At 49.7% G+C, this 22,143-nt stretch overlaps 6 protein-coding genes across 6 annotated transcripts; 5 read left to right on the forward strand and 1 right to left on the reverse strand.

Moving 5' to 3' along the window:
• Nucleotides 1-302: 302 nt before the first annotated feature.
• Nucleotides 303-707, reverse strand: TbgDal_X19070 (hypothetical protein, unlikely; the record flags this gene model as incomplete). The annotated part of the gene is made up of 1 exon (XM_011780765.1): nucleotides 303-707. One exon carries the CDS (start codon nucleotides 705-707, stop codon nucleotides 303-305), a length of 405 nt encoding a protein of 134 aa, XP_011779067.1.
• A 1,214-nt stretch (nucleotides 708-1,921) lies between these two features.
• Nucleotides 1,922-4,036, forward strand: TbgDal_X19080 (hypothetical protein, conserved; the record flags this gene model as incomplete). Its single annotated transcript, XM_011780766.1, has 1 exon — nucleotides 1,922-4,036. One exon carries the CDS (start codon nucleotides 1,922-1,924, stop codon nucleotides 4,034-4,036), a length of 2,115 nt encoding a protein of 704 aa, XP_011779068.1.
• Nucleotides 4,037-4,943: 907 nt separating this feature from the next.
• On the forward strand, nucleotides 4,944-6,710 carry TbgDal_X19090 (tRNA pseudouridine synthase A-like protein,putative; the record flags this gene model as incomplete). The annotated part of the gene is made up of 1 exon (XM_011780767.1): nucleotides 4,944-6,710. The coding sequence occupies one exon, from the start codon at nucleotides 4,944-4,946 to the stop codon at nucleotides 6,708-6,710; it is 1,767 nt and encodes a 588-aa protein (XP_011779069.1).
• Nucleotides 6,711-7,659: 949 nt separating this feature from the next.
• Nucleotides 7,660-9,999, forward strand: TbgDal_X19100 (hypothetical protein, conserved; the record flags this gene model as incomplete). The annotated part of the gene is made up of 1 exon (XM_011780768.1): nucleotides 7,660-9,999. One exon carries the CDS (start codon nucleotides 7,660-7,662, stop codon nucleotides 9,997-9,999), a length of 2,340 nt encoding a protein of 779 aa, XP_011779070.1.
• A 1,409-nt stretch (nucleotides 10,000-11,408) lies between these two features.
• TbgDal_X19110 (hypothetical protein, conserved) lies at nucleotides 11,409-13,464 on the forward strand (the record flags this gene model as incomplete). The annotated part of the gene is given in 2 exon segments (XM_011780769.1): nucleotides 11,409-12,818; nucleotides 12,817-13,464. Coding segments are annotated over 2 exon segments (2,058 nt in total).
• Nucleotides 13,465-14,363: 899 nt separating this feature from the next.
• On the forward strand, nucleotides 14,364-21,698 carry TbgDal_X19120 (hypothetical protein, conserved; the record flags this gene model as incomplete). Its single annotated transcript, XM_011780770.1, has 1 exon — nucleotides 14,364-21,698. The coding sequence occupies one exon, from the start codon at nucleotides 14,364-14,366 to the stop codon at nucleotides 21,696-21,698; it is 7,335 nt and encodes a 2,444-aa protein (XP_011779072.1).
• Between the last annotated feature and the right edge of the window lie 445 nt (nucleotides 21,699-22,143).

The following is a 22,143-nucleotide window of genomic DNA, read 5'->3' on the forward strand; positions in this document are numbered from 1 at the left end:
TCATGTTTGTTGCCATACGCTATCTTTACGTGTGTGTTTGTGTGTTTGTGTGTGGGGGGGGGGGGAAATGTGAGGAGTTTTTCTTTATTTTCTTTCTATTTCTTTTTATTTTTCTTTCTTTGCTTCATAGGGTTTTTTTTTCTTGCGGTTCGAGCACAATCTGTGGTTTTACCTCTGTTGTTGCTCCCATCCCTTTGTATCCCCTTCTTGCATTTCTTCTCTTTTTTTGTGTGTGTGCGTTTGAGTGTGAATGTGTTTGTTAGTGATTATATATATATATATATTATATATTATTATTATTATTATTTTCTTCTCCCCTCCACCCTTTTCCACTTTTGTCTATCCCTAATCTTTATTATTACTATTGTTGTTTTTGTTACTGTTAATGTTAATGTTACAGGTGTGGTGTTTCCCCACTGCTCTTTTGTTTTGTCTTTAGTTGGGGCAGATGGTCGATTTTCAGTCATTAGTTTTGCTTCTATCGTTTCTTCTCCAATGACCGAGAAGATCTTTTTTTCTTTAAAAAAAGAAAAGGAAAAAAAGAAAAGAAAACAAGAAACTACAGATCTTGTCCACTCGAATTGCGTGACAAGGGCCAATCTGTATTTGTTTTTTTCATGTGAGTGACTCACTCGTTTGACCGTTTTCTTGTGTTGTTCAATTTTGTCGTTTTGTTCAGGGTTTATCAAATTATCTCCATTGTGCATTCACTTGAATCACACGGATAGCTTCTGAAACAATATAAAGCAGAAACGAAATTTTCTCTTCCCTCCATTTTGCTTTTTCCTCGCAGCCAATCACGCAATTCATTTACTTTTTTGCACTGCGCTTTCTTTCTTTCTTTCTTTTTTTTCTTACTTTTTGCTCCCTCCCTTTTTTCTTCTCCTCTTGTAGTGGTCGCGCTTCATTGTTGTTGTTGGTTTTTTTTTTGTGTGTGTGTGTGTGCGTTTTTTCTCATTTTTGCTTCCAGTAAGTTCATTTTCCTCCCCCCCTTCCCTCCTTCAGTAACACACCGCTACACACTCACCCATTCATGATTACCATTCTTAATTATTGTGGTTGCCATCATTGCTGTTGTTGGTGAGTTTTATTCCTTTTCATGTGCGTGGAGGAGCCTGTGTGTGTGTGTGTGTGTGTGTGTGTGTGTGTGTGTGTGTGTGTGTAGCAGTTTCAAATGAGTCACAACATAAAATACTTTTTTTTTTTAAAAAAAAAAGTAAAGGTACCAAATGAAAGTGCCGTTTATGAGAGGGAGGGGAAACAAGAAGGAAGAAGAGGTGTGTTGGGGGGGGAGAGAGAAAGTTTGTGATTATTTAATTCTACCATTTCTTTTTGGTGCTTTTCCTTATGTTCCCTGTTTTGTTTTATCACTGACCCATCTTGCGTTTCATCAACAACACACTTTACGTGTACGAACAAACCCCCACCATACACCCCAAAAAACAAAAGGGGAACCAATCCAGATGTATACATGTTGAAGGAAGAACACCATACACTCATACACATATATAAAATATATAAATGAATATAAGTATATTTTTTTTTTAATTTTTCTTTGAAATATGTTTTGTCTACCCAAGTACTCGTTACAAAAATGTAGACTCCCTTTCACTGTTCTCCTCAACATTTTTTTTCGACAGTTGTTATCAATATTCGGCTTCATTTGTATCTTCTCTTTCTGTGCACTTGTACATACGCATCTCCATTTACATCTTACTTTCCTTCTCCTTTCCTTCGCTTCAGGAAAAAGGCTGTGGAACAAGTGAAGTAAAGAGGAGGAAGGGGAGGAGAAAACCTTCAACGGAATACGAACTTTATTCTGTTTTGTTTTTCATTTATTCCGTTTCCTTTTTTTTTTCTTTAAACGAAAAGTAACAGGAGGGAGGGAAGGAGGGGAAACGCATCGTGAGTACCAAACCAAATGAGTTCTACATTTATTGTATCCGCTTCTTATGACAAAGAAATACGCTTTTGGGACGGATCAACGGGCCGAACAGTCCGCAGTTTTCCCTTTCAGGGATCACAGGTCAATGCGATGTTGACGATTCCAAACACCACACACCTCGCCGTTGGAGGATTTGGTGCCGTTCGCGTGTATGATATTGGAGTTGAAGCTGGATCAGCTGGGGGAAATAGTGGAACACAACCACCCCCAATTTTCTCCGTTTATGAAAATCAATACGCAATGAACGTAACGAGCCTGGGGACGTTCCCACTCTACCCGCAGCGTGACGAGGAAATGCACTTAAACTCTGCGGAAGCTTCCATGAGTAGCTTGTTTTGCACTTCTGCAGACCTTGCTGCAACCGCCACATTAGACCCGACACCGACCACGGGCTCTGCTGGAGTGTTGACTGTTCTTTTCGCCACTTCGGAGGACGGGCACATTCGGTTTTTTAACGCAAACTCACCCACAACACTAAACCTTCTGCTCGATATTAGCGCGGGTGCGGCCATCACATGCAGTGCCGTCTCCCCGGATCGTCACACCTTGTTCACCGGTTCCCAGATCGGTCGCGTCTCGGTGTGGCACATACCAAGTATCGTTGCGGCAGCTGCGCAACACGGAGACAGCACTAGCAGAGGTGGTCTCTTTGCTAGTAAGCCAATGCAAGAGATTGCCTTCAATGGGGATTACACAGCCATTAGAAGTATAGCCGTGGAACCGCTGGCGCGTTGGGCTGTGGCAGCAACAAGTGCTGGGAAGCTTCATTTTATGTGTTTTGGAAGGTGCGCGCAGAACCTTACCGGCACACATGCCTCCGAGGCACACGCAGCTGGAAGGTTGGCGAATGAAGAGGTGCCTGGAGAAGAGGAAGAAACAAGCCCGCAAGTGCAGCGACCGGTAGCGGAGGGGACGGTCGCCGACAGCGCTCCCGCAATCGCCACGAATGACTCTAGTTCACGTTCCATTAATTCCGCAAACACCCTGCGCCCTAGTTGCGGGCCCTTGTCTGTGCTTAAAACACATGGAAACGAAGGAAGTGGGGGTGACGTGGCTGCTAACGCTAGTGAGTCACCACTTGCTAACGATGGTGTGACATTTTCTGATGCAGTCGACGCCTCAGACACGGGAAATTCAGCCCCGGGAATGGACGTGACCAAGAAGTTCAGCGCACCGGGCCTCTTGACCTCATCATCGGTCAATTCCTCATCCATTCAGCAACAATTTTTTTTGAAGGTTTTTCACTCGTTTCAGGCGCACCACAAATATATCCTTAAGGTGGCCATCTCACCCAATATAGATATCTTGGTGACATGTTGTGGGGACTACACCGTTGGGAGATTCGTCATCCCTCCGATACTTCAGTGCTGTGACGTGACGACCAAGCACGCTTCTGGGTGTGAAAGTGACTCCCACAGCGCAGGAGTATCCTCGCTGACAAGTGCGGTGAGATTGTCTGGCCTCACCGAGAAAAACACGGCGGCAGGTTCTGATCCCACAAACCAGGTGGCTGCAGCGGGGGATAACAATGGGGCCGGAGCTGGTGGTGCAACCGCAGCAAGTTCGTCCTCACTTCTTCAACCTAAGGCAGATGAGGGTGCCGCCCTCACTCCTACAGCGGCACCGTCAACGTCGTTTACTCATGATGGATCAACTGGAAGCGTAGAAGATGGTGTAAAGCCGGTGGCTGCGGTAGCTAATGACCCTACCGTGAATGAATCTCAACCCTTGGCAACGATGGAAACGGTGAAAAAAATGACAAGTCCTGCTGACGCCCCAACAGAGAGGCATGATGCGTTCCACTTGGCCATGTCAAACTTTCCACAGCTGGTTGCAGAGGGAAGTACACAAGTTAACATTGGCGATGGGGTTGAGTTCAAGGAACTAAAACCCCTGACAGGACACACGCGGTGGGTCTGGGACTGTGCCTTCAGTGATTGCGGGAGGTTTCTCTTCACAGCTAGCAGCGATCAAACGTTACGTATGTGGACCTCTCTCCTCAGTGACAGACCACATTCCACCAGCTTCGTTGGTCATATGAAGCCAGTGGTGTGCTGCATGCTCTATGTGGAAAGGAAAAAAAACCAATAGGCAGGGGGTTGTGTCCTCCACTGGGTCTTATAACACTTGGGGTAAGGTGGATCGACTGTGGTTTGTAGCGGTGTTGAGCTTTAACTAAATCGTGGACGCGCCGCGTGCTGGCGGAAGCAGCGGGGGTACAGGCAAATGTTGTGGGTGGTTGTGGGGGGAGGCGGGGAGGAGAGGTGATGCAACACATTAGGAGGGAAAGAAAGAGGGAAAGAGACAATGGCAAGTGAATGTATGCGAAGGGATTAGCGAGTTTTGGTAAATAAGCTCGATTTGCACTGGGGGACTTCGATGTTTCACGCTTATGCCCGCTGACTAGTGGTGGAGTGCTCGACTGAAAGCTATCCTAGCTGTTTTTGTTATTTTATTTACCCGTATCGCTGTAAGGTGTTGCCGACATTGCTAAAAGCAATGCATGGGGTGGTCAGTATAACGGCTGTCAACACCCTTGTAGCCTCCGCCTCCCCTCTTTTACCATTCCTTGCTTACTATATTTGACCTGTTGTCAAGACGCTACAGCCTATATCGTCGCGCAGTGGTCTCTGTTTCGTTGTTGTTGTTTTTTTTTGGTTGAGTCGATTCGTTTCCCATCTGGGGGACGGTGAGTACACTTTTTTTTTTGCTTATTTGCGTAGGCGACCGTGAAATGGATGTATCTCCGGCCCTGTTCGCAACAAATGAGCATGTGGAACCGTGCACGCATGAGTACACTTGTACGTATTTGCGGTTTCACTTCTTATGAATCTTTTGCACTTCCCTACTTGCTTGCTTAATTTTTCTACCGCATTTGTTTGCTGGCATTCTTCCGGCCCGGTCGCAACCAACGGTGGGCCATAATAATTTTCGCCCAAGCAATAACAGCCGGGTGAGATCCGCAGATATATACACGCACACAAAACGACCTTAGTAGATGTTTGTTACCTCGCAACTAACACATATGCGGAGGCTCTCGGTATCGTTCCTACCGTTTCACCTGATCGTCACTACTCAGCGTCGCCCATTTGGTGGAAACTCGAAGGATGGGCACAAGGGGGAGGACAAACCGATAGAACGCGTAGGAGGAGTGCCGCCCACAGGTCCCCATCCGTTTAACATCACTAGTGGAGCAGAAGGACAAATCTCCAACCAGCAGCGCAAGGCCCACGATGCCATAACTCAACTCTTCCGCGACGACGCGCAGCGAAAGGCACTATATCAGAAGCCTGGTAGGACCATTGGGGCCCAAACTACAACTGCCGCCATCTCGACGCCGCCGAATGAAGATGAATTTGAGGGTCTGCAGCCCATTTCAGGTGATGCGGAGCCGTCGTCCATCACTGCAGTGGAGGCTGTGGAGCAAGAGTTGTTAGACGATGCTTTTTTGTATTTTCCACCTGCACAGCAGTCCGCGAGTGGCAGTGTCGCTACCACTACTACTAACGAACTGTACGTACCGGGACAGCAAATCATTCCTCCCGGATTAACGCGCTACCGAGTGGATGTGCAATACCAGGGAAATGATTTTGATGGATGGTGGAAGAGCACGACACGCCAGCTTTTCAGACGTGAGGTCGGTTTAGATGGCTCAATCACGCGGGTGCCGGTAGCGGAGCCAGGAACCATCGGAAACGCTGCTGGGGCCTCTCGAGGGGAGACGATGGGTAGCAGATATCATGCGCGAACAGTGTTGGAGGAAGCACTTGCCGTGGCGCTCGATGTAAATACGGTCCGTGTTGTGGCCGGTGTCATACCTGAGGTCGGGGTGTCTGTGCGACGTCTCTGCTGTCACGTCGATGTACCCAGTCACATTGAGCTGCAGCCACGAACAGTGATTCAGCGGGCCACTATGTGGATGGAAAAACGCCAACAACCCCTAGCCATTTTGAGTTATCGTCGATGCAAGAACCAAGATTTTCACGCACGCCACAGTGGCTTGAGGCGTGTCTATGTTTACCGCATTCTGAATCGTGTCGCACCGCCCTTATTCGACGCTGGGCTCCAGTGGCATGTAGATCGCCACCTCGATGTGGACCGGATGAAGCGATTTGCTAAAGCCCTTGAGGGCACAAAGGACTTCGGCTACTTTGCTGACCCCAAGATGGCAAATGCGCTGCGGCGGGCAGCCATGAGCCCTGGTGGTTTTTCTACAGGGGCAGTAACGGAAGAAAACTTCCAACCAAAAGCTACAGGGGAATCGCACCGAGTGACGCGCGGCAAAGCGCCGAAGGTGACGATGGAAAAAGGCCCCAGTAACCTTGATCGAGCCGCAGCGCTTCCAACTTTTAACGAGTACGGCCAGCGAGTTGTGCAGCCAGGTGCTCATGGAAAAGAATATTACCGTGTTGCAACCAATCTACCGACGGTACGGACAGTCGACAGGCTTGATGTGGTGCGGCAGGATGATGAGGTGCTTATTTGGTTTGTAGGCCGCTCTTTCCTCCGTCATCAAATTCGAAATATGGTAAGTGTGCTGAAGGCAGCTGGACACGGTCTGTGGAATGATCTGGAACTCCAGCAGGCCCTGCAAAGCGGCTTTGAGCCGTCACGGCATCGGTTCAAGCGGGAGCGCTTCCCAACAGCACCGGCGTATGGCTTGACATTGTGGGATGTGGAGTACCCGGATCAGCACCGAGACGATTACGTGCAATTTGTCGATTCTGGACCATATGAACAAGTGAACATCGCCCGTGACATATAATGAGCGTAGCCGCGGATGGCAAAAACCTATGGTAAGTAACAAATTGCATGGGAGGAAGGGCCAAAAATACATCGCGTGCCTTTCGCTGTGACATTGCTCGTGGAATGAGAAGTGAGAGGACTCTCTCAGCTAACGAGGCTCATCAATACCGCGCGGTATGTGGGGCTATGAATGTTTCATTCTACGTCGCTTTTTATCGATCCACTAATATGGACGCTGTTTCAATTCCTGCCGGTGGTCCGCATACTTTCTCTTAAGTTAACGCTGTGAGTGAAGCGATCGCTTTTCTCCCATACACACATAAGGTTTCTGTCTTATTCGGCTTTGACTGAGCTGGATGGAGTCTGATCTCAAATACGATTAATTGCTCTTTTTTTTTTTTTAATTCTCTGACTTTTTTGGGGGTTGACTAGTGCATAAAAGCGCGGAGGAAAGGAGAGAATCAGTTGACAAGGCAGGGTACTAGTAACTAGGGAAAAAGTCAAGAAATAACAAAGAAGGGGAAAGAATTATTTTAATCAGTATTTCACATTTAGGGGACGTGGCTGCACCTGCGTACGTTCTCGTGACTCGATCACCTGCAGGGATTCACTCCCTTTTATTTTATCCTGTCCTTTGAAATTTGCTGGTACCCGTTGCCCTTGGCACGGTATAGAAACGATAAGGGTATTGGTTTAAGGTAGGCCACGTGAGGAATAACAAAGGCGTTCAAAAGAACATTTTCAGGGATCAGAGACTACTGCGTTTCCCTCACGAACATATAAAATAAGTGTACCGAGCAACGGAGGTGCCATCAAGTTTACGCCCCCCCCCTTCCGCTTGCACTTTTAGGTGTCCGGGACGGTAAAAACAGAAAGGGAGGACGAGAGCGGTGTTAGCACACTCCTCCACTCTTTTTTTTTCTCTGTTGCGCTGTCACTGGTTTCCACCGCGCATCACTTCTCCTGGGATGATTCGTTACACTCAATACCTTATCACGAGGCATACACCGGCCTTGTTGAAGAAAGCTGTGGCCCCAAATGTTAACGTTTCTGCCACGTTGCAAAAATCATTTCGCACGTACCGAATCGCCGCCGTGTTGCGTAAACCTCTTCCTCCTAAGGTCAACCTCATCATGATTGACAACACCGTTAAAGGGAAGAGTGTGGATCTGCTATCTATCGTAAAATTAGTGACTGGGTATGGAAAGAAGGTTATGGACAAACATAACGACATGGGACGTTTACACCCCCTCATTTTGATTGTGAAAACAACCCTGGATAGGGACAATGCCAGCGTTGACCAATTTGTGCTGAATATGGTCCTGACGAAGCGTAAGTACCTTAAGGACATGATTACGATTGTTCTCGACGCCAAAACCACAGCAGCTGCTGCACATGCACTTCGTACTGACAGGGGAATCACGTTAGTACTGAAAAAAAACGACCCTGCAACAACTGAGAAGGATCAGGTTAATGAGGCCGATGAGAAAGCGGAGAGAGGCACCACTATAGAGCAGGCGGAAAAGAAGAAACGGGGTAAAACGAAGAAAAGGAAAGGTGTGCTTCTTCAAGCGCCAGCTGCGGTGCCGAGTGTGACAGAAAGCAGTTCGCTTATTAGCCGACGAAAGAAGTTAACAAAAGGCAAGCTCAAAAAGCGCGCTCATTCGCCAGGGAAAGTATCCAAGGCTGAAGCTGAATCGAGGAAGAAAAACGAAACCATGATAGTACAAACAAAAGCAGACCGGCGGGCTCTGATATGGGGGAAGGGAAGCGCGACCGATTCGCCAGAGACCGCTGCAGGTGTAGGCAACGCAGAAGGGAAAAAGAATCCTCCTGCTCCGAAGATGGCTTCTGCACTTGCACACATTGATGCGCAAGAGGCTTTGGGCAAACCATTCTGTCCTACGGTTGGTGGTGTTTTTCAACCGTCGCAGCAAGTTGAACGGGAGCTTTTCTCCGGTTATGTGAATGTTGTGTGTCTGGCTGATATGCTGAACCTCCCTGTCTACAAGGGCGGCGAAATGTTCACACTTTACTACCGTTTGACGGGCGCAGGAGCCTACCGCACTCCTCTGATAACAATCAGTAAAATATTGGAGGAAGCCTGTCAAAAGCATGGTGGAGGACCGTCTCCACACTCAAGCGCGGTTCCTACGAGTCAGGTGCCCCTGTTGCTACTTCTTGGTGCACCGTTCCTTTTTGGGGAAGATGCTCGTCTCCTCTGTGAGGAATACCAGAAATCTTTACGTAGTCAGATTCCCGCCATATCAGAAATTACAATAATCGTGGCACCAGCTTGCTACACAGAGAAGAATATCCTCTTTGCCCTTAATACCGCGCAAGAAGGACGCAAAAGCAGTTGCGAGGCTTCAAGGAACGAACCACACCAAAAGCAGCATAGACATGACGAGCCCCCTAGTGCCCTGGCCAACCTGTCGTCTGGTGAGGGGACGAATTCGTCCTTATCTGAGAATGTTTTACGAGACATCGTATCAACAGCCGTGGAAGAGGTCACACAACGCCATGAAAAGTCTACACGGGATCTCTCAGGAGCGGTGAAGCAGCTTATAGAGTGCTTGCCACGAGACCGTCTTGTAAATTTAATAGATAATCTTGAGGAGGAGAGACTTGCGCTTCTTGAAACTACCAAGGGGCTAGGTGAAATTCGGCAGCGGGTGCGCGGCACGCAGGAAACTTTGGACACGATGCACAAAGAAGTTGTTGGCATGGCGAGCAAGGCAAATGCTCCAAACGTCTCAGGTAACATCGGTTCAGCAGCTGACGTCATCGAACTCTGCAAGGCTGTTGAAACACTGAAGGGCCGAATAGCAGACTGTGCTAATCCCGTGCCAATAAAGCAACAGCTAAGCTTTGAGATACGTGAAACATTAGGAGACTTGAAGAGGAATCTTCAGGACACATTCAACCAATCGCTCCAAGTGGGTTTCAAGAATATACAGGACCAGCAGCAGAGTCAGTTAACAGTCGCTCTTAGGGAATATGCCTCGGAGAGCGCAAGGGAGCGCGCCCTCACAGAGCAGACTCTTCGTGACCTCCCAAAAAACCTTCAGAGTGCAATGGAGAAGGCGCTCTCCACGCTGACGGATCGTAATGATAGAAAAACTGCGGAAGTGTTCGTTGAACAGCAGAAGTTAGTAGACACCAAAGTCTCCGCCATGTGCGATGCACTAGGCAGAACGGTTGAAAAGGGTCACGACCGCTTGCGAGATACTCTCACAGACTTGCTGCAGAGGAATCCCAACGCCAGCAGTGGGACCTCCCCTACAACCGACACACAGCATAACTGAATAGACATACAGCATAGAGTTTAAACGGAAACAAATAATAACATATAATAAAAGTGCGAGTACATAGCGAGGACATGCTCGAAGGAATACATGGACTCAGATGGACACGTTTTCATATATGGAAGCTGTTCATGGCAGTTAGGTGCATGAATCTTACTTCCCTGCATCTGCTATGCATCCATGTGCGTGTGGGTACGCGTCTTGAAGGCTTAAGTGTTTATGGCGCTCCATAGGTCGGGCTGAACTTTTGTGGACCGAACAACTCCCTTGCACAACATGTGTTCATCAAGAGAAAGCCGTCATCCTGTGTGTGTCCCGTGCACTCCCATGGAGTACACAATTACTTCGGAGAAATGAATGAACGTCCTCGAGATGGGCCCAATACGACCCGTTTTTCGTTTAGCACGGGTTCCACGTTGGTCTCGTCTGTGCAGCTCGCTCGTTGGTTTGGGGTATTGAGTGGTTCGCGCATCCCGCTCTTGTTCTATTTTGAGTTTTCCTCCTTTTTTCTTTTTTTTTTCTGTTCTGCCCTGCTTTCTTCACCTAAGGGAGGAAAAGGGGAGAAGGGACGACGATAGACTTTACTCATAATTGGAGAAACTTCTCCGTTTATTTCCTATCTGATTTTTCCAACGTGACATATTTCTTATTTTTGTAAAGTTCATTCCTTTCCCTGTGGGGTGGGGAGGGCAAAGGATAGAGAGGTTCAAATGAATGGAATCATATGGACTGGTTGGAAGTTAGAGCTACTAAAGTTTCTGGACGGGTTTGTAGTTATTTGCGCTCTGTTTCGTCGGCCGTCTTCTTTTACAAGTCTCTGATGTTCCGTCCGCGCCAGCATAGCTCATAATTAGGCGCTGATTGCTCGTGGTGACCTAATTTCCCCTTGTCTTGTCCCTCACATATACACAAATGTCAAGAAATGTTTCCTCTTATGCGTCGTGAGGTTCACTTCAGTATGTCTCCCTTGTGACTTACTTGTTCTTATTTTCGTACTAGTATAGGGTGGTTTCTCTTTCCTCATCCCTCTGACCCTTTCCCGCTATTCACTACGTGGCGGGGGAATCAAAGCGTATTGTTAGCGGAGGGAACGTTTCTGTGGGGTTATAATCCCGGAGCCCAAGCTGGCCCTGGAAGTGCGACGCGTGGAGGTGGATAAAGATGGGGAGGAAACGTTAGGGGAAAATTTGGTCAAAGTAGTGCACACGTTGCCTGCTAAAATGTCTGTCAGCGTGTTGAGGACTCATTCTCCCTTCTATATCTACTCTATCCTCTCATTTCACCCCTTTCCAACGTCCCTTCGCTAGTATTTCTGTCACCATCCTCACGTAAGGAGAGGAAAGAGCTTTTCCACCATTAGCCCCCCACTAGTGAAGACGGCCACTCAAACTTTGAGTTTATCGGTGACAATGTTCTCACAGCTACGAGTTCACCTCGTCGTCCACAAGGGCAGCGGTGGAGGCAAAGGCGGCAAAATGATGAGGCGTGTAGAAAAGGCGTTACGAAGAAATTTCAGTGGCATCACCATTCGGGAGCTAACAGGCAGTGAGGCTCTGGCGGAACATATGGATCCTACCGGTCATGCAGTTGGAAGCGGAACAGAAGCGATGCAAGAGACAAACCCAACTGCAGGCAGGGATCGCACAACCGATGGAGTCGTAGCAAATGAAGGCGTTGAAGGTGAGTTGATTCCTTGTTTGGCCCTGTGTGTGGATATCATCACCACCGAGGGTGCATTACGTGTAAGGGAGGTCGTAGAGGAACTCGCGTGTCGGGTGGTGAGCGGCATTCTCCGAAATGCACCTGGGTCGGACAATGGGACAAATATGGCGATAGATCCAGTGACAAATGAAGTGAAGAGTGTTTGGACGAAAGTTTTTAATGTGTTTGCCGTCATTGGTGGAGATGGCTCGTTAGGTGAGGCCGTTAATGGGCTCTGCTTCGGAACTCTCAAAGCCTATCGTAGTGGATTTTGTACTGCACTCGACACTGCAGCTTGCAGTTGTCCAGATTCCATGCACTACTACCGTGGGATGCTTGAGGACCGGGCAATACTGCGTCACTTTCTACCACCCGTAATGTATGTACCCGCAGGAACAGGCTCGGACTTCGCTAGAACCAGGTTGTGCTGTCTCAATGCCGAAGAGTTCGTAACCGTTCTAAAAGACATGCACGAATACCTTGCATTTACCAGTGATGGGGAAGGGTCGCAGCGTACTATAAAATACAGCACTTGTTTGCCCATTGGTAGCCCCTCGAGCGCCTCAACAAGCGGATCCATTGATTGCTCTGTGGGCCCAGATTGCGCTAGCGGCGGCAGCACCGAAGCCTGTGGTAAGGGTCCCAAATCGCTGTCGCGTAGATTTGCGGTGTACGACGTGGACGTCTCTCGAATCACATTCCCTCGGAGTGGGCGCACGCGCTTTTTTATCAATGAGTGCTCGTGTGGTATGTCATGTGACGTGATCTCACGTTGCGAAAAATACAAACAGTCATGTACAGCTTCATTCGTTGCGGGCCCGGTACTGTTTGCAGCAGCATCTGTGGCTTCTGTTATGCGGATGAAGCCCAGATCCTTTCGGGTTTTCCCCCTTCCTGATTTCCCCACGCCGCCGCCCTCTATGGGTCACCAGCACAAAGTGCCTGTCGTTGGTGTGCTGCATCCGCGTCATCTCTCCTTGGGGGTAGCGGTCTCCGGGATGTGCGAGGAAATGTCGTGGTTACAACGCTGTGAAGAAGTTGGTGCTTTATCCCCCAGTACGGAACCGTTACGTGTAGACGCCAACTATTACATTTACAAATATGATAGGGAGGGGGGGATACCCGTCGACGCCTGATTTAGCCGGCGGCGCTGTTGGAGCGCAGGCAACCGACATAGGTAGTGAAAAAGAAACCGTTATCAATCCTTTCTACACTGATTGGAGGTGCGAAAGTGCGTCTAACACGAAGGAACTTCTTTCCATCTTAGATAGAAACGGTGTGTATGATCGGTGGGCATGTTTCTCCTCTTCCACACTCGTATTTGGTAACGGGCGCTGGTTCGGTGGTGGGCTGCAAGTCACCCCACACGCCAATCCAACGGACGGCCTGTTGAGTGTGACGAATTGGGTAGCAAGTCCCTGCCAGTTCGTCATGGGTGCACCGTCTTTGTACAATGGCAACCATAAACGTTGGCGCAGCACGACAATTTGGAACACAAGTAGGTGCATCATGGATGTTGATACTATCTCCACACAAGGGCCGAAATTTCCCGATGCCTCTCCGCCGAACCCCGTGGGTGCTGATGTTAAGTGTAATGTAGAGCGGGTTGAGGGCACGGAAGAGATACTAAACGGCGGTGGGGGGGCGCCAGACAAAATCATGATGTGGTGTGAAGCCGATGGTGAGTTGTGCGAACCCATCCCTGCCATCGTGGAGGTGACCACCACTGTTTCGATGATATTACCACTACGGACAGTGTTTTAAACAGTAAGAGACGTGGGTGGGGACGGCCCACGTTGAAATCTTGGAAGAGGGTGAACTTGCTTTCCGCATCTCTTTAGTTATTTCATTGTGTAGCAGTGTTTTCTCTGCTCAATGTTTTTGTCTTTTTTTTTCTTTTGGAGGGTAAGATGGGGGGAAAGGGATGCAAAAAAAAAAAACAGAAAAAAAATGGATCACACAGGAGGGAGCATGCTGAGCGAGCGGTGCCCCATGGGAATTACAGATAGCTAGGATGCCTTTTTCTTGTGCATGTGTTTTAAAACCTGGAGGCCACCACTTTCCCCTCTGTATATCCATCAAATCGTTGGTTTGCTTGTCGTGTTCACCGCTGACACTTCACGGTATCTGCTTGCGTATCTTCTCTCTTAATAACTAGCATCGTGTTTTAACCTTATATTCACTCTGGGTTATAGGTGGTGTTTTTGGAGGGCTCCAATAACTAAAAACAGTCAAAGAGGAATGTAACAGCGCTTGGAAGGCGACGCAAGCTCCTCATGCTTTTCTTCTTCCCCAGACTTTTCTGTGCCACTCTTCTTTCCGCTTGTTCCTATTACTCTTTTTTTCTTATTTCGCTGTCACCTGTTTTCCTTCTCCTGTGCATGGGCACCCAGAGAGTACGTTCCGTCGAACGGTTCATCTCGATAATCTGGTAGGACCTCCGCTCGGAACGTGAGGTCGCTGGGCACAATTTAGGCCCCTTTTTAGATTTAGTACCGAGAAAGAAAGTGGACGGTACGCAGTGTAAATTTAGATTCTCACATATTTAGGAGCTGCTACGCACGAGCCCAAATCCACTACAAGAGATTTGAGCAGGGAGAGGGAAGGAACATTGGAAAGCTGAAATCGCTACATATAAGGGAGCAAGGAATAAGGTGGCGGTAATGCTTTTCCTGGAACCTGAAGTTGATTACTTCAGGATGCAGCTGCATCATCTGGCGATTCCTACCAGCATATGCATACCCAGCGTCCCAAAAACCTCCCGCAATCCCGAAACAAGAGCAAATGGTGATCAAGAATGTGAAACTGGGGGCGAAAACGCCAAGGTGGACGGCACAGTCCCGTTTATCACACAGGAAGAACAAAACAAAGTTATACAACGTGCTCTCCGAGTGGCGCTCTACCAGCGTTTTCCGTACGAAAGCTATGACACACTAGAGAATGTGTATATTTTAGCTGTCACACATTTGGCTTTGCCGCTAGTTGGTGACACGGGTTTGAGTTACGAGGACCTGGCAACTCTTGAAATTTGCGAGCATTCCCTTCCACCAGAGTTGAGGCATCGGACGTTCCCTTCACATCTTAACGCATTGATCGCACAAAGGAATCCCCCCGACAGTGGAAGTGTTATACAAGACAGAATGTTAGATCATAGCGCGACACAGGGCTCCTCGGAAGAGGGCACAGGGAAACAGCGCTTTAACGACAGCTATTTTATTCTTATTCCTGATCTCACAGACGAGCAGGCGATGGTTTATTGTAAAGGAAGGCAGTATGCAGGCTCAATGCTGGGCAGTGGCAAAGCATCCGTTGGACCTGCGTCCGACGCTGCCCGTTTTCCCCGCAGCACCCTATGGGATGACGCACGGCATTCTCGTGCGAACGCCTTGGAAGGGCCCAGTGAAGATCTACTTTCCTTTCATGTGGTGGAGGGAGATATGATTCACTACGTGGAGACACCTCAGGGAGGTTTGAGCGAGCCAGCGCCACGTTCCTTGAGATTTGCCGCTTTCAAGGTGGCACTGAGTCAGTTTTCGTTTGAAGAACAGCAGTACTATACAAAGAAACGAGAGGAGGTACGCTCTCATGGTAGCACAACGACGCTCTGGGGATCGACACTGCACTCCTCAGAGGCAAACGAAGTCCACATCAACAAAACAGTGCGGACCATTTTAGCTTCGGAAGTACCGGGGAGATGGCGTGCTGAAGAAGAGGAGGCAATGAAGAAGTTTTTTACCAAGTGTAACTCTGTTCTCAGGGCTTACTCAACCCCTTCCAGCCAGATGGATGATGCATCAAAGGGAGACGGCGGGGTGCTAGCCCCGAAACAGCCGGGGGCACCTGTCTCAGATGAACATAAAACAAGAAATGTGGCGGAATCTTTGGGGCAGACCGAAAGACTCTCTCATCTGTATGGGGTCCGCAGATTAGTTTATTCTTTCGCCGCGTGTGACTGCTACCATCTTGTTGCAGAGGATAACAACCCGCTTTACTACGCCAAGTCCAGCCGTGCTACATACGAGCCTCACACGGTAAATGTTACGCTGATCTCCGACCTAACTGTTTCGCCTCGGTTAACGCCCGCCTTCTCGGCATCGCCCCAACGGTGCCTAGGAGCTCGAATCGGCACAACAAAGACTGTGGAAGGGCTCGTAGTATCGAACCAGCCTTCCCGTGCACCATCACCGGACATCAAACCATGCGCAGTGGGGGAGAAGTTTTCTGTAGGTTCCAAACGTCACAGCCCGTCCCCAGGAGTGTCTCCTCCGACGAGTGGCACTCATGGAAGCGACTCGCATGCGCCGCTCCAGCGCCTACCGTCCAATACGGAGGGTTACCTCCGCCTTACAACTTCACTTGTGTGTAACAATGTCTCCGGTAACCTCAAACACAGGAAAGAGAATCTACTGGAGAAGGGGCTTTCCTTCGGTCGGTTGAATCCGTGCCATGAGCAGGCCACGGAGGGCAATGTGAAATGTAGTTACGAGAAGGCTGTGTGTGCCGGCGATGTCGTCAACCTTTTTCGTTTACTAGCTACCTCATCCATTGCACAGCACCAACTCCGCCATAATGTTATACGTCCAGTTATTTCTGCTGCAGTTTTGGACAGTAGCGGCAATGCCGGAACCCGCGGAGCGCTGCACCGACATTATCAGCGGATAAAATGTCGTGCCTTATTGGATCACACATGGTACTCAATCCCTATCCAACCGGTTCCTTCGACGCAGGATGAGGTTCAGTGGATACCTATTGTGTTTGGGAGTGCAGAATGTATTAGTGATGTGGGTTATCGCACTGCAGTGCACATTGGCTTCTTTCCAAATGCGGAAGTCACTGATGACAGTGTGCGCGGCAACCCGTTGAGACCAAAAGGAACCGCATTCGCAACAGATGTGTCAAAGCAGTCTGCATCCCCGGGAACTGCCACGAGAAGTGCCATGATGCCGTTGGACACCAATCACGCGACGCTGCAAACAAGCTCTTCTGACGGAAGTAAGGGGTTATGTTTCTCCGCACAACTGAAAACTGCAGTATCATCAAGCAACGAGGAAGTACCAGCTGGCGTGTCAGCAAGAAGGGGTGGTGTTGCCATGTCCTTCAACACAGGCAACGAGGAAGTACCAACTGGCGTGTCAGCAAGAAGAGGTGGTGTTGCCATGTCCTTCAACACAGGCAACGAGGAAGTACCAACTGGCGTGTCAGCAAGAAGAGGTGGTGTTGCCATGTCCTTCAACACAGGCAACGAGGAAGTACCAACTGGCGTGTCAGCAAGAAGAGGTGGTGTTGCCATGTCCTTCAACACAGGCAACGAGGAAGTACCAACTGGCGTGTCAGCAAGAAGGGGTGGTGTTGCCATGTCCTTCAACACAGGCAACGAGGAAGTACCAACTGGCGTGTCAGCAAGAAGGGGTGGTGTTGCCATGTCCTTCAACACAGGCAACGAGGAAGTACCAGCTGGCGTGTCAGCAAGAAGGGGTGGTGTTGCCATGTCCTTCAACACAGGCAACGAGGAAGTACCAACTGGCGTGTCAGCAAGAAGGGGTGGTGTTGCCATGTCCTTCAACACAGGCAACGAGGAAGTACCAGCTGGCGTGTCAGCAAGAAGGGGTGGTGTTGCCATGTCCTTCAACACAGGCAACGAGGAAGTACCAGCTGGCGTGTCAGCAAGAAGGGGTGGTGTTGCCATGTCCTTCAACACAGGCAACGAGGAAGTACCAGCTGGTGTGTCAGCAAGAAGAGGTGGTGTTGCCATGTCCTTCAACACAGGCAACGAGGAAGTACCAGCTGGCGTGTCAGCAAGAAGAGGTGGTGTTGCCATGTCCTTCAACACAGGCAACGAGGAAGTACCAACTGGCGTGTCAGCAAGAAGAGGTGGTGTTGCCATGTCCTTCAACACAGGCAACGAGGAAGTACCAGCTGGCGTGTCAGCAAGAAGGGGTGGTGTTGCCATGTCCTTCAACACAGGCAATCTGACGGGGGTCGGAAGTGGGAATGTTGCTTGCTCTTCAGAACGAGAGATTGCCTTAAGGAGGAGTGCCATGAAAGGCGGTAGTGGTTGGGAGCAGCGTTGTTCGTCGGCGCTTTTCTCGCCAAGACCATATCGACCGACTTCTTTAAGAGTTTGGGAACCGGGCGCTGACGATCAATCTAACTCCAATCGTTTCGAGCAAGGCACACGTGTGACATGTGCCGGGCCCCCGGCTGGCTTCTCTGCCACGTCAACTCCCTGGTGGCGATTGCCATCTCAAGGACCCAGGCGCGGGGATGGCGTTAACGCGGGGAGAGGTGAGTGTAGTACTGGTGGATTCTGTAACGATTGGCAACAATGTGACACTTGTGGGGGCCGGTTTCCTCAGGGTAGTACTTCTGACCCGAGGTTTTGTGAGCACCTACAGTCACGGCCAACAAGCGTGCTTAATACTTATGGAAAATTTTCCAGAAGTCACAGCCCCCATCCCTCCTACAACGCGATGCAACAGCGACAGACACAGCATTACTCTACGATGGGCCGTGATGGACGTTTGCGGCCGCCACACACAGACCGCTGGGACAGCAATGATGTCAATGGTGACGTCTCGCCCAGGACCGCCACCGATCCGCTGAGAGGAACATTTTGGAAGTCGCCGACGCTCAACCCTTCCAACTATCGAAACGGGGCAGATCCACTTCTTTCACCGTTATCGAGTCCGTCGTGCAGTGGCGTACTCACACCAAATGCAGGTCGGAGGCCGACGATAGGTGAGTTCGCTGCAACCAACACCAGGTCCAGCGCATTCAATTGTCTATCATCGTTCAAACATCACGGCGCCCCAACGGAAATTTGTAACCGCACGGCTAGTGGTCTCGAAAATAACTACCATGGACCTTCCTTTTGTAAGAACAGGGCAGGTGTGCCGGCTAAACGGTCCGTCGTCCCCACCTTTGGCAGAATGGATACTTTGTACGATAACAGTGCATCCGGCATACCCATTTATAACGAGTACGGCTACCCGCAAGGCGATTCTCGGGTGCGACCGAGGGGTATGCAGGTAATGGATATGATGTACGACCGCCAGTGGCAGCGGACGCAACCCCCGGCTCGCATGCCGGTTGGTGCAGGACCCACTAATCGAGGTTCGCTAAGTACTCCGTGGACTAATACAACAAAAAATAGTGTTTGCGGCATGAGAAGGGCATGTTTGCCCGGAAAGCCACCACTCGCATCCACACGACCGAACGGAGCTTCGAACACACTGAACAACGGGATTGCTCCCACGGCAGTTCGGCGCTTAACACTCCGCGAGCGAATACAACTCCAGCGGAGGCTTCAGCAACGAGAAGCAAACATAAGTGCCTTTGAGACGAATATAAAGGAAAACTATTGTGTGGGAAATGATGTAAAACGGTTGCGGACGGACGTTGGCGACCTTAGTTCCGCGAATAAAACAACTGCCAGCAATGGGGGGGAGAGAACGACAACGGAAACGAACTCGGCATGTGGTGCACGTACGGCTGCAGCATTGGCAGCAGTGACATTTGGGGGCGACCCTCTATCAAAAGGTTCCCTTCACTCCATTGGAAAGGATATTATGCGCCTGAAATCCCTTACATCCCCCTTCGCGGAGGCAGACGGGGTTAATGTGTCCTTTTGCCTAAGGGATTTAACCAATGCTTTTCTACGTATGCCTCAAAGTGAAATAAAGGAGTATGACCTCTCTAAAGCTGCGTGGTTGGAGGATGGGGTCTCGTGTTTCGTGTCCGCCAAGCCTACAAAATTTAATGGTGAGTTTGAAAACTATGTTAGGCACTTCAACTTTCACCAGCAACCGTTTTATTTGAGGGAAAGGGCCTTTTTATTTGTTCTGCGAGTCCCCACTCAGCCGCAACTCCGTCTCATTATCGTCGTTCACAACATGCATGATTTTCTCTCAGTACTACGACAGCGGCCACTGCGACCGCTAGAATCTTGGAGAGGACCGCATTCAATGGATGAAGAAATGGGTGGTCTCAGTGAAAGGGAAAATGCCTCGCAACTTCCAGCTGATGAATGTAATTCAGGCCGGACCCGCACTTTCCTGCAGCGGGTGTGTAAATTCGTGAAGAATTGTATTTCGGGGGGAAATGGCGGCGGCACCCAGCAAATGGGGTGGGCACCCATAACGTGGGGTCAGCGACTGGCTCTTCTGCGGATACAAGCGTCGGCGGCAGTACACGGCCAGGCATGGAGCGAATGCACAACTCCGTTACTCACAGACCCGGTTGTACTCTACTCACGCATGTCATTTCTGTCGAACCGCACCGCCTCGTTCGCAGTGCTGCGCTGTCAGCTGGACACCCTCAAAGCGTTTGCCTCCACTTGGATAAAGAGTAAAAGAACAACAGCGGACGAAAACCAGGTGCGGATGATACAAAACCGTATCAGTAAGGTAGAAAGTATACAATTGGGATGTGATGCCCCTACTGCTGGAATTGGTGAGCCCAAAACTTCTTCATCAAGCGAGGTACAGGCAGCTGGTCGTGTTCAGCAGCGGTTGAGATCTCTGCCCCTCCGTAAAAGAATGGGGGCTCCTTTTGCATGGAAAAAGGCTGACACAACTTCGAATTCCGTGGAAAAAAAAGGAGAGACGCAGAGGCAGCCTCAGTTGAACTCAACGATTTCTTCGTATTCTTCATCAGCAAGTTTGTGCCGCTCTAAACCAGAAGTCGGAGGTGCTAATTCCTCAACGCCACCAGGTGGCGTTCCAGCCTCTGACGCCGCAGGAGCTGCAACTCCACTTGCGGACGCTGACGGCACTCTGATTCGGATTGCAGAGAAACTCACGTCATCCACCGATATAGTGAGCGGAAACAATCCTTTCCCCCCAATGCGAACCATTTTGAAGCTAGTAACATTGTGGGAGCAAAATGCTCAGCGACAGAGGGCATTTAATGACTGTCCTGCAGAGCCCGCGCCTTACTCCTACGGAGGATCAGATACGGTGCTGGTTAGCAACCTCGGAGCCCGCGCAGAGTTGCGGGACCACCAGGACGATTATGATATTAGCGTCTCCCACATTCAGCAACTGCTGCAGTGGCAGTGGGAATACCACCAGAACAGCTATGAGGCATTGTCTTTACCTGTATTCCGTGGAGCGCTTGTGGCAAGCAGGGGCTGCCGCTATGGGAGCGATGCATGCAGTAGTGTGGATCCCAAGGTAATGGGTGTGAATCCCCTTTCCCGGTCACTGTTGCTCGCTCTGGTTAAGTGGGGGTGGCTAGTACCGATAGACTACAAAGCGTTGCACAAACGGGCCGTGCGTCACACTGCCGTCGGCGACAACATGCTATCACGCGTTCAATTTGGCTTCGGCGTGAGACGTCGCACACTATTTGTGGGGGTGCTGGGGTTCACATGTTACCGCGGATGGGCCCTGAGTCTTCTTATTTTGTATGCTGCGTATCGCTGCTTCAAGTTGGCTGCAGTTGGTCTACTCAGTACCGGCGCACCGTGGCCCGCGCCTTTGCACTCGGGAACTTCTATCGTGTACAGTCGCTCGGAGGCAGCAGTGGAGGCTATGCTCGAAGAGCGGCAACACTTTCTCTCGCAGTTGCTTGCCACTCGCGTACTGCAAACTCAGCACTACGTTCACAACGTTGCAAGTCGTCTGGACATGCTTCTGCGGGGATACTCACCGATCCTTTCACTTATCATTGGTATCGAACTACTGTTTGTGTGGATTTTTTTTGCGTGTTGGAGCGGCGCCGCACGCGTTTCCGCTACCTTCGGGGTCAATATAGACCTCCTCCATCAATATATGTCGGAGCTCATCTCCCCCTTACCGCTGTACGACAACGTCATGTGGTGCCTTACCTACATGAAGCCAAATGTGGCAGGCGTGGAGACCTTTTCTCTCGTTGCCCCTCTGTTTGTCGTCCTTTGTTTGATGACCCAGTCACCACTGCGATGGGTGCTGTACAAAACATGGGAAATGTTTTTGCATGATGACGCACTCGTCCGACGTCCGGTGCTCTCTTTCTGAATTGCGCGGACAATCTGGTGGGAGGGCTGGTGGAGATCAGTCCCGTGAAATGTGGACGCTTTGTTGGGTAGGCCGCTAGCTCTTGGCTTTCCATTTTCGAGTCACAGAGGCGTGAGAGAAAATTTTTTCTTTTTGTTGGCTACTGGACTTTTGCTTGACGATGAGAAATTCATCTTTGCACCTTCGGCTTTACCGCCGTCGCCGAAGGCTATGTCACCGAGTGCGAAGGAAAGAGGAAACCTGGTAGTTTTCTGTAACGTTTGTTTGCCTCTTCTATTTTCTGCTATTGGTTCGTTAGGTGTTTTGCCACTGTTACCCGACCAACCGACCGGGGATTCTCCTCCACTAATTCCTTTAACCTCCGTATGTCCGTGGTGTATTTTTGGAAATGTAAAGTGAAAAGTATAGTGACTTTCCCAGGAAAAATAATATAGTCTATCCACTC

Source organism: Trypanosoma brucei, chromosome 10 (assembly GCF_000210295.1).
Source record: "Trypanosoma brucei gambiense DAL972 chromosome 10, complete sequence".
Classification (NCBI taxonomy): Eukaryota; Euglenozoa; class Kinetoplastea; order Trypanosomatida; family Trypanosomatidae; genus Trypanosoma; species Trypanosoma brucei.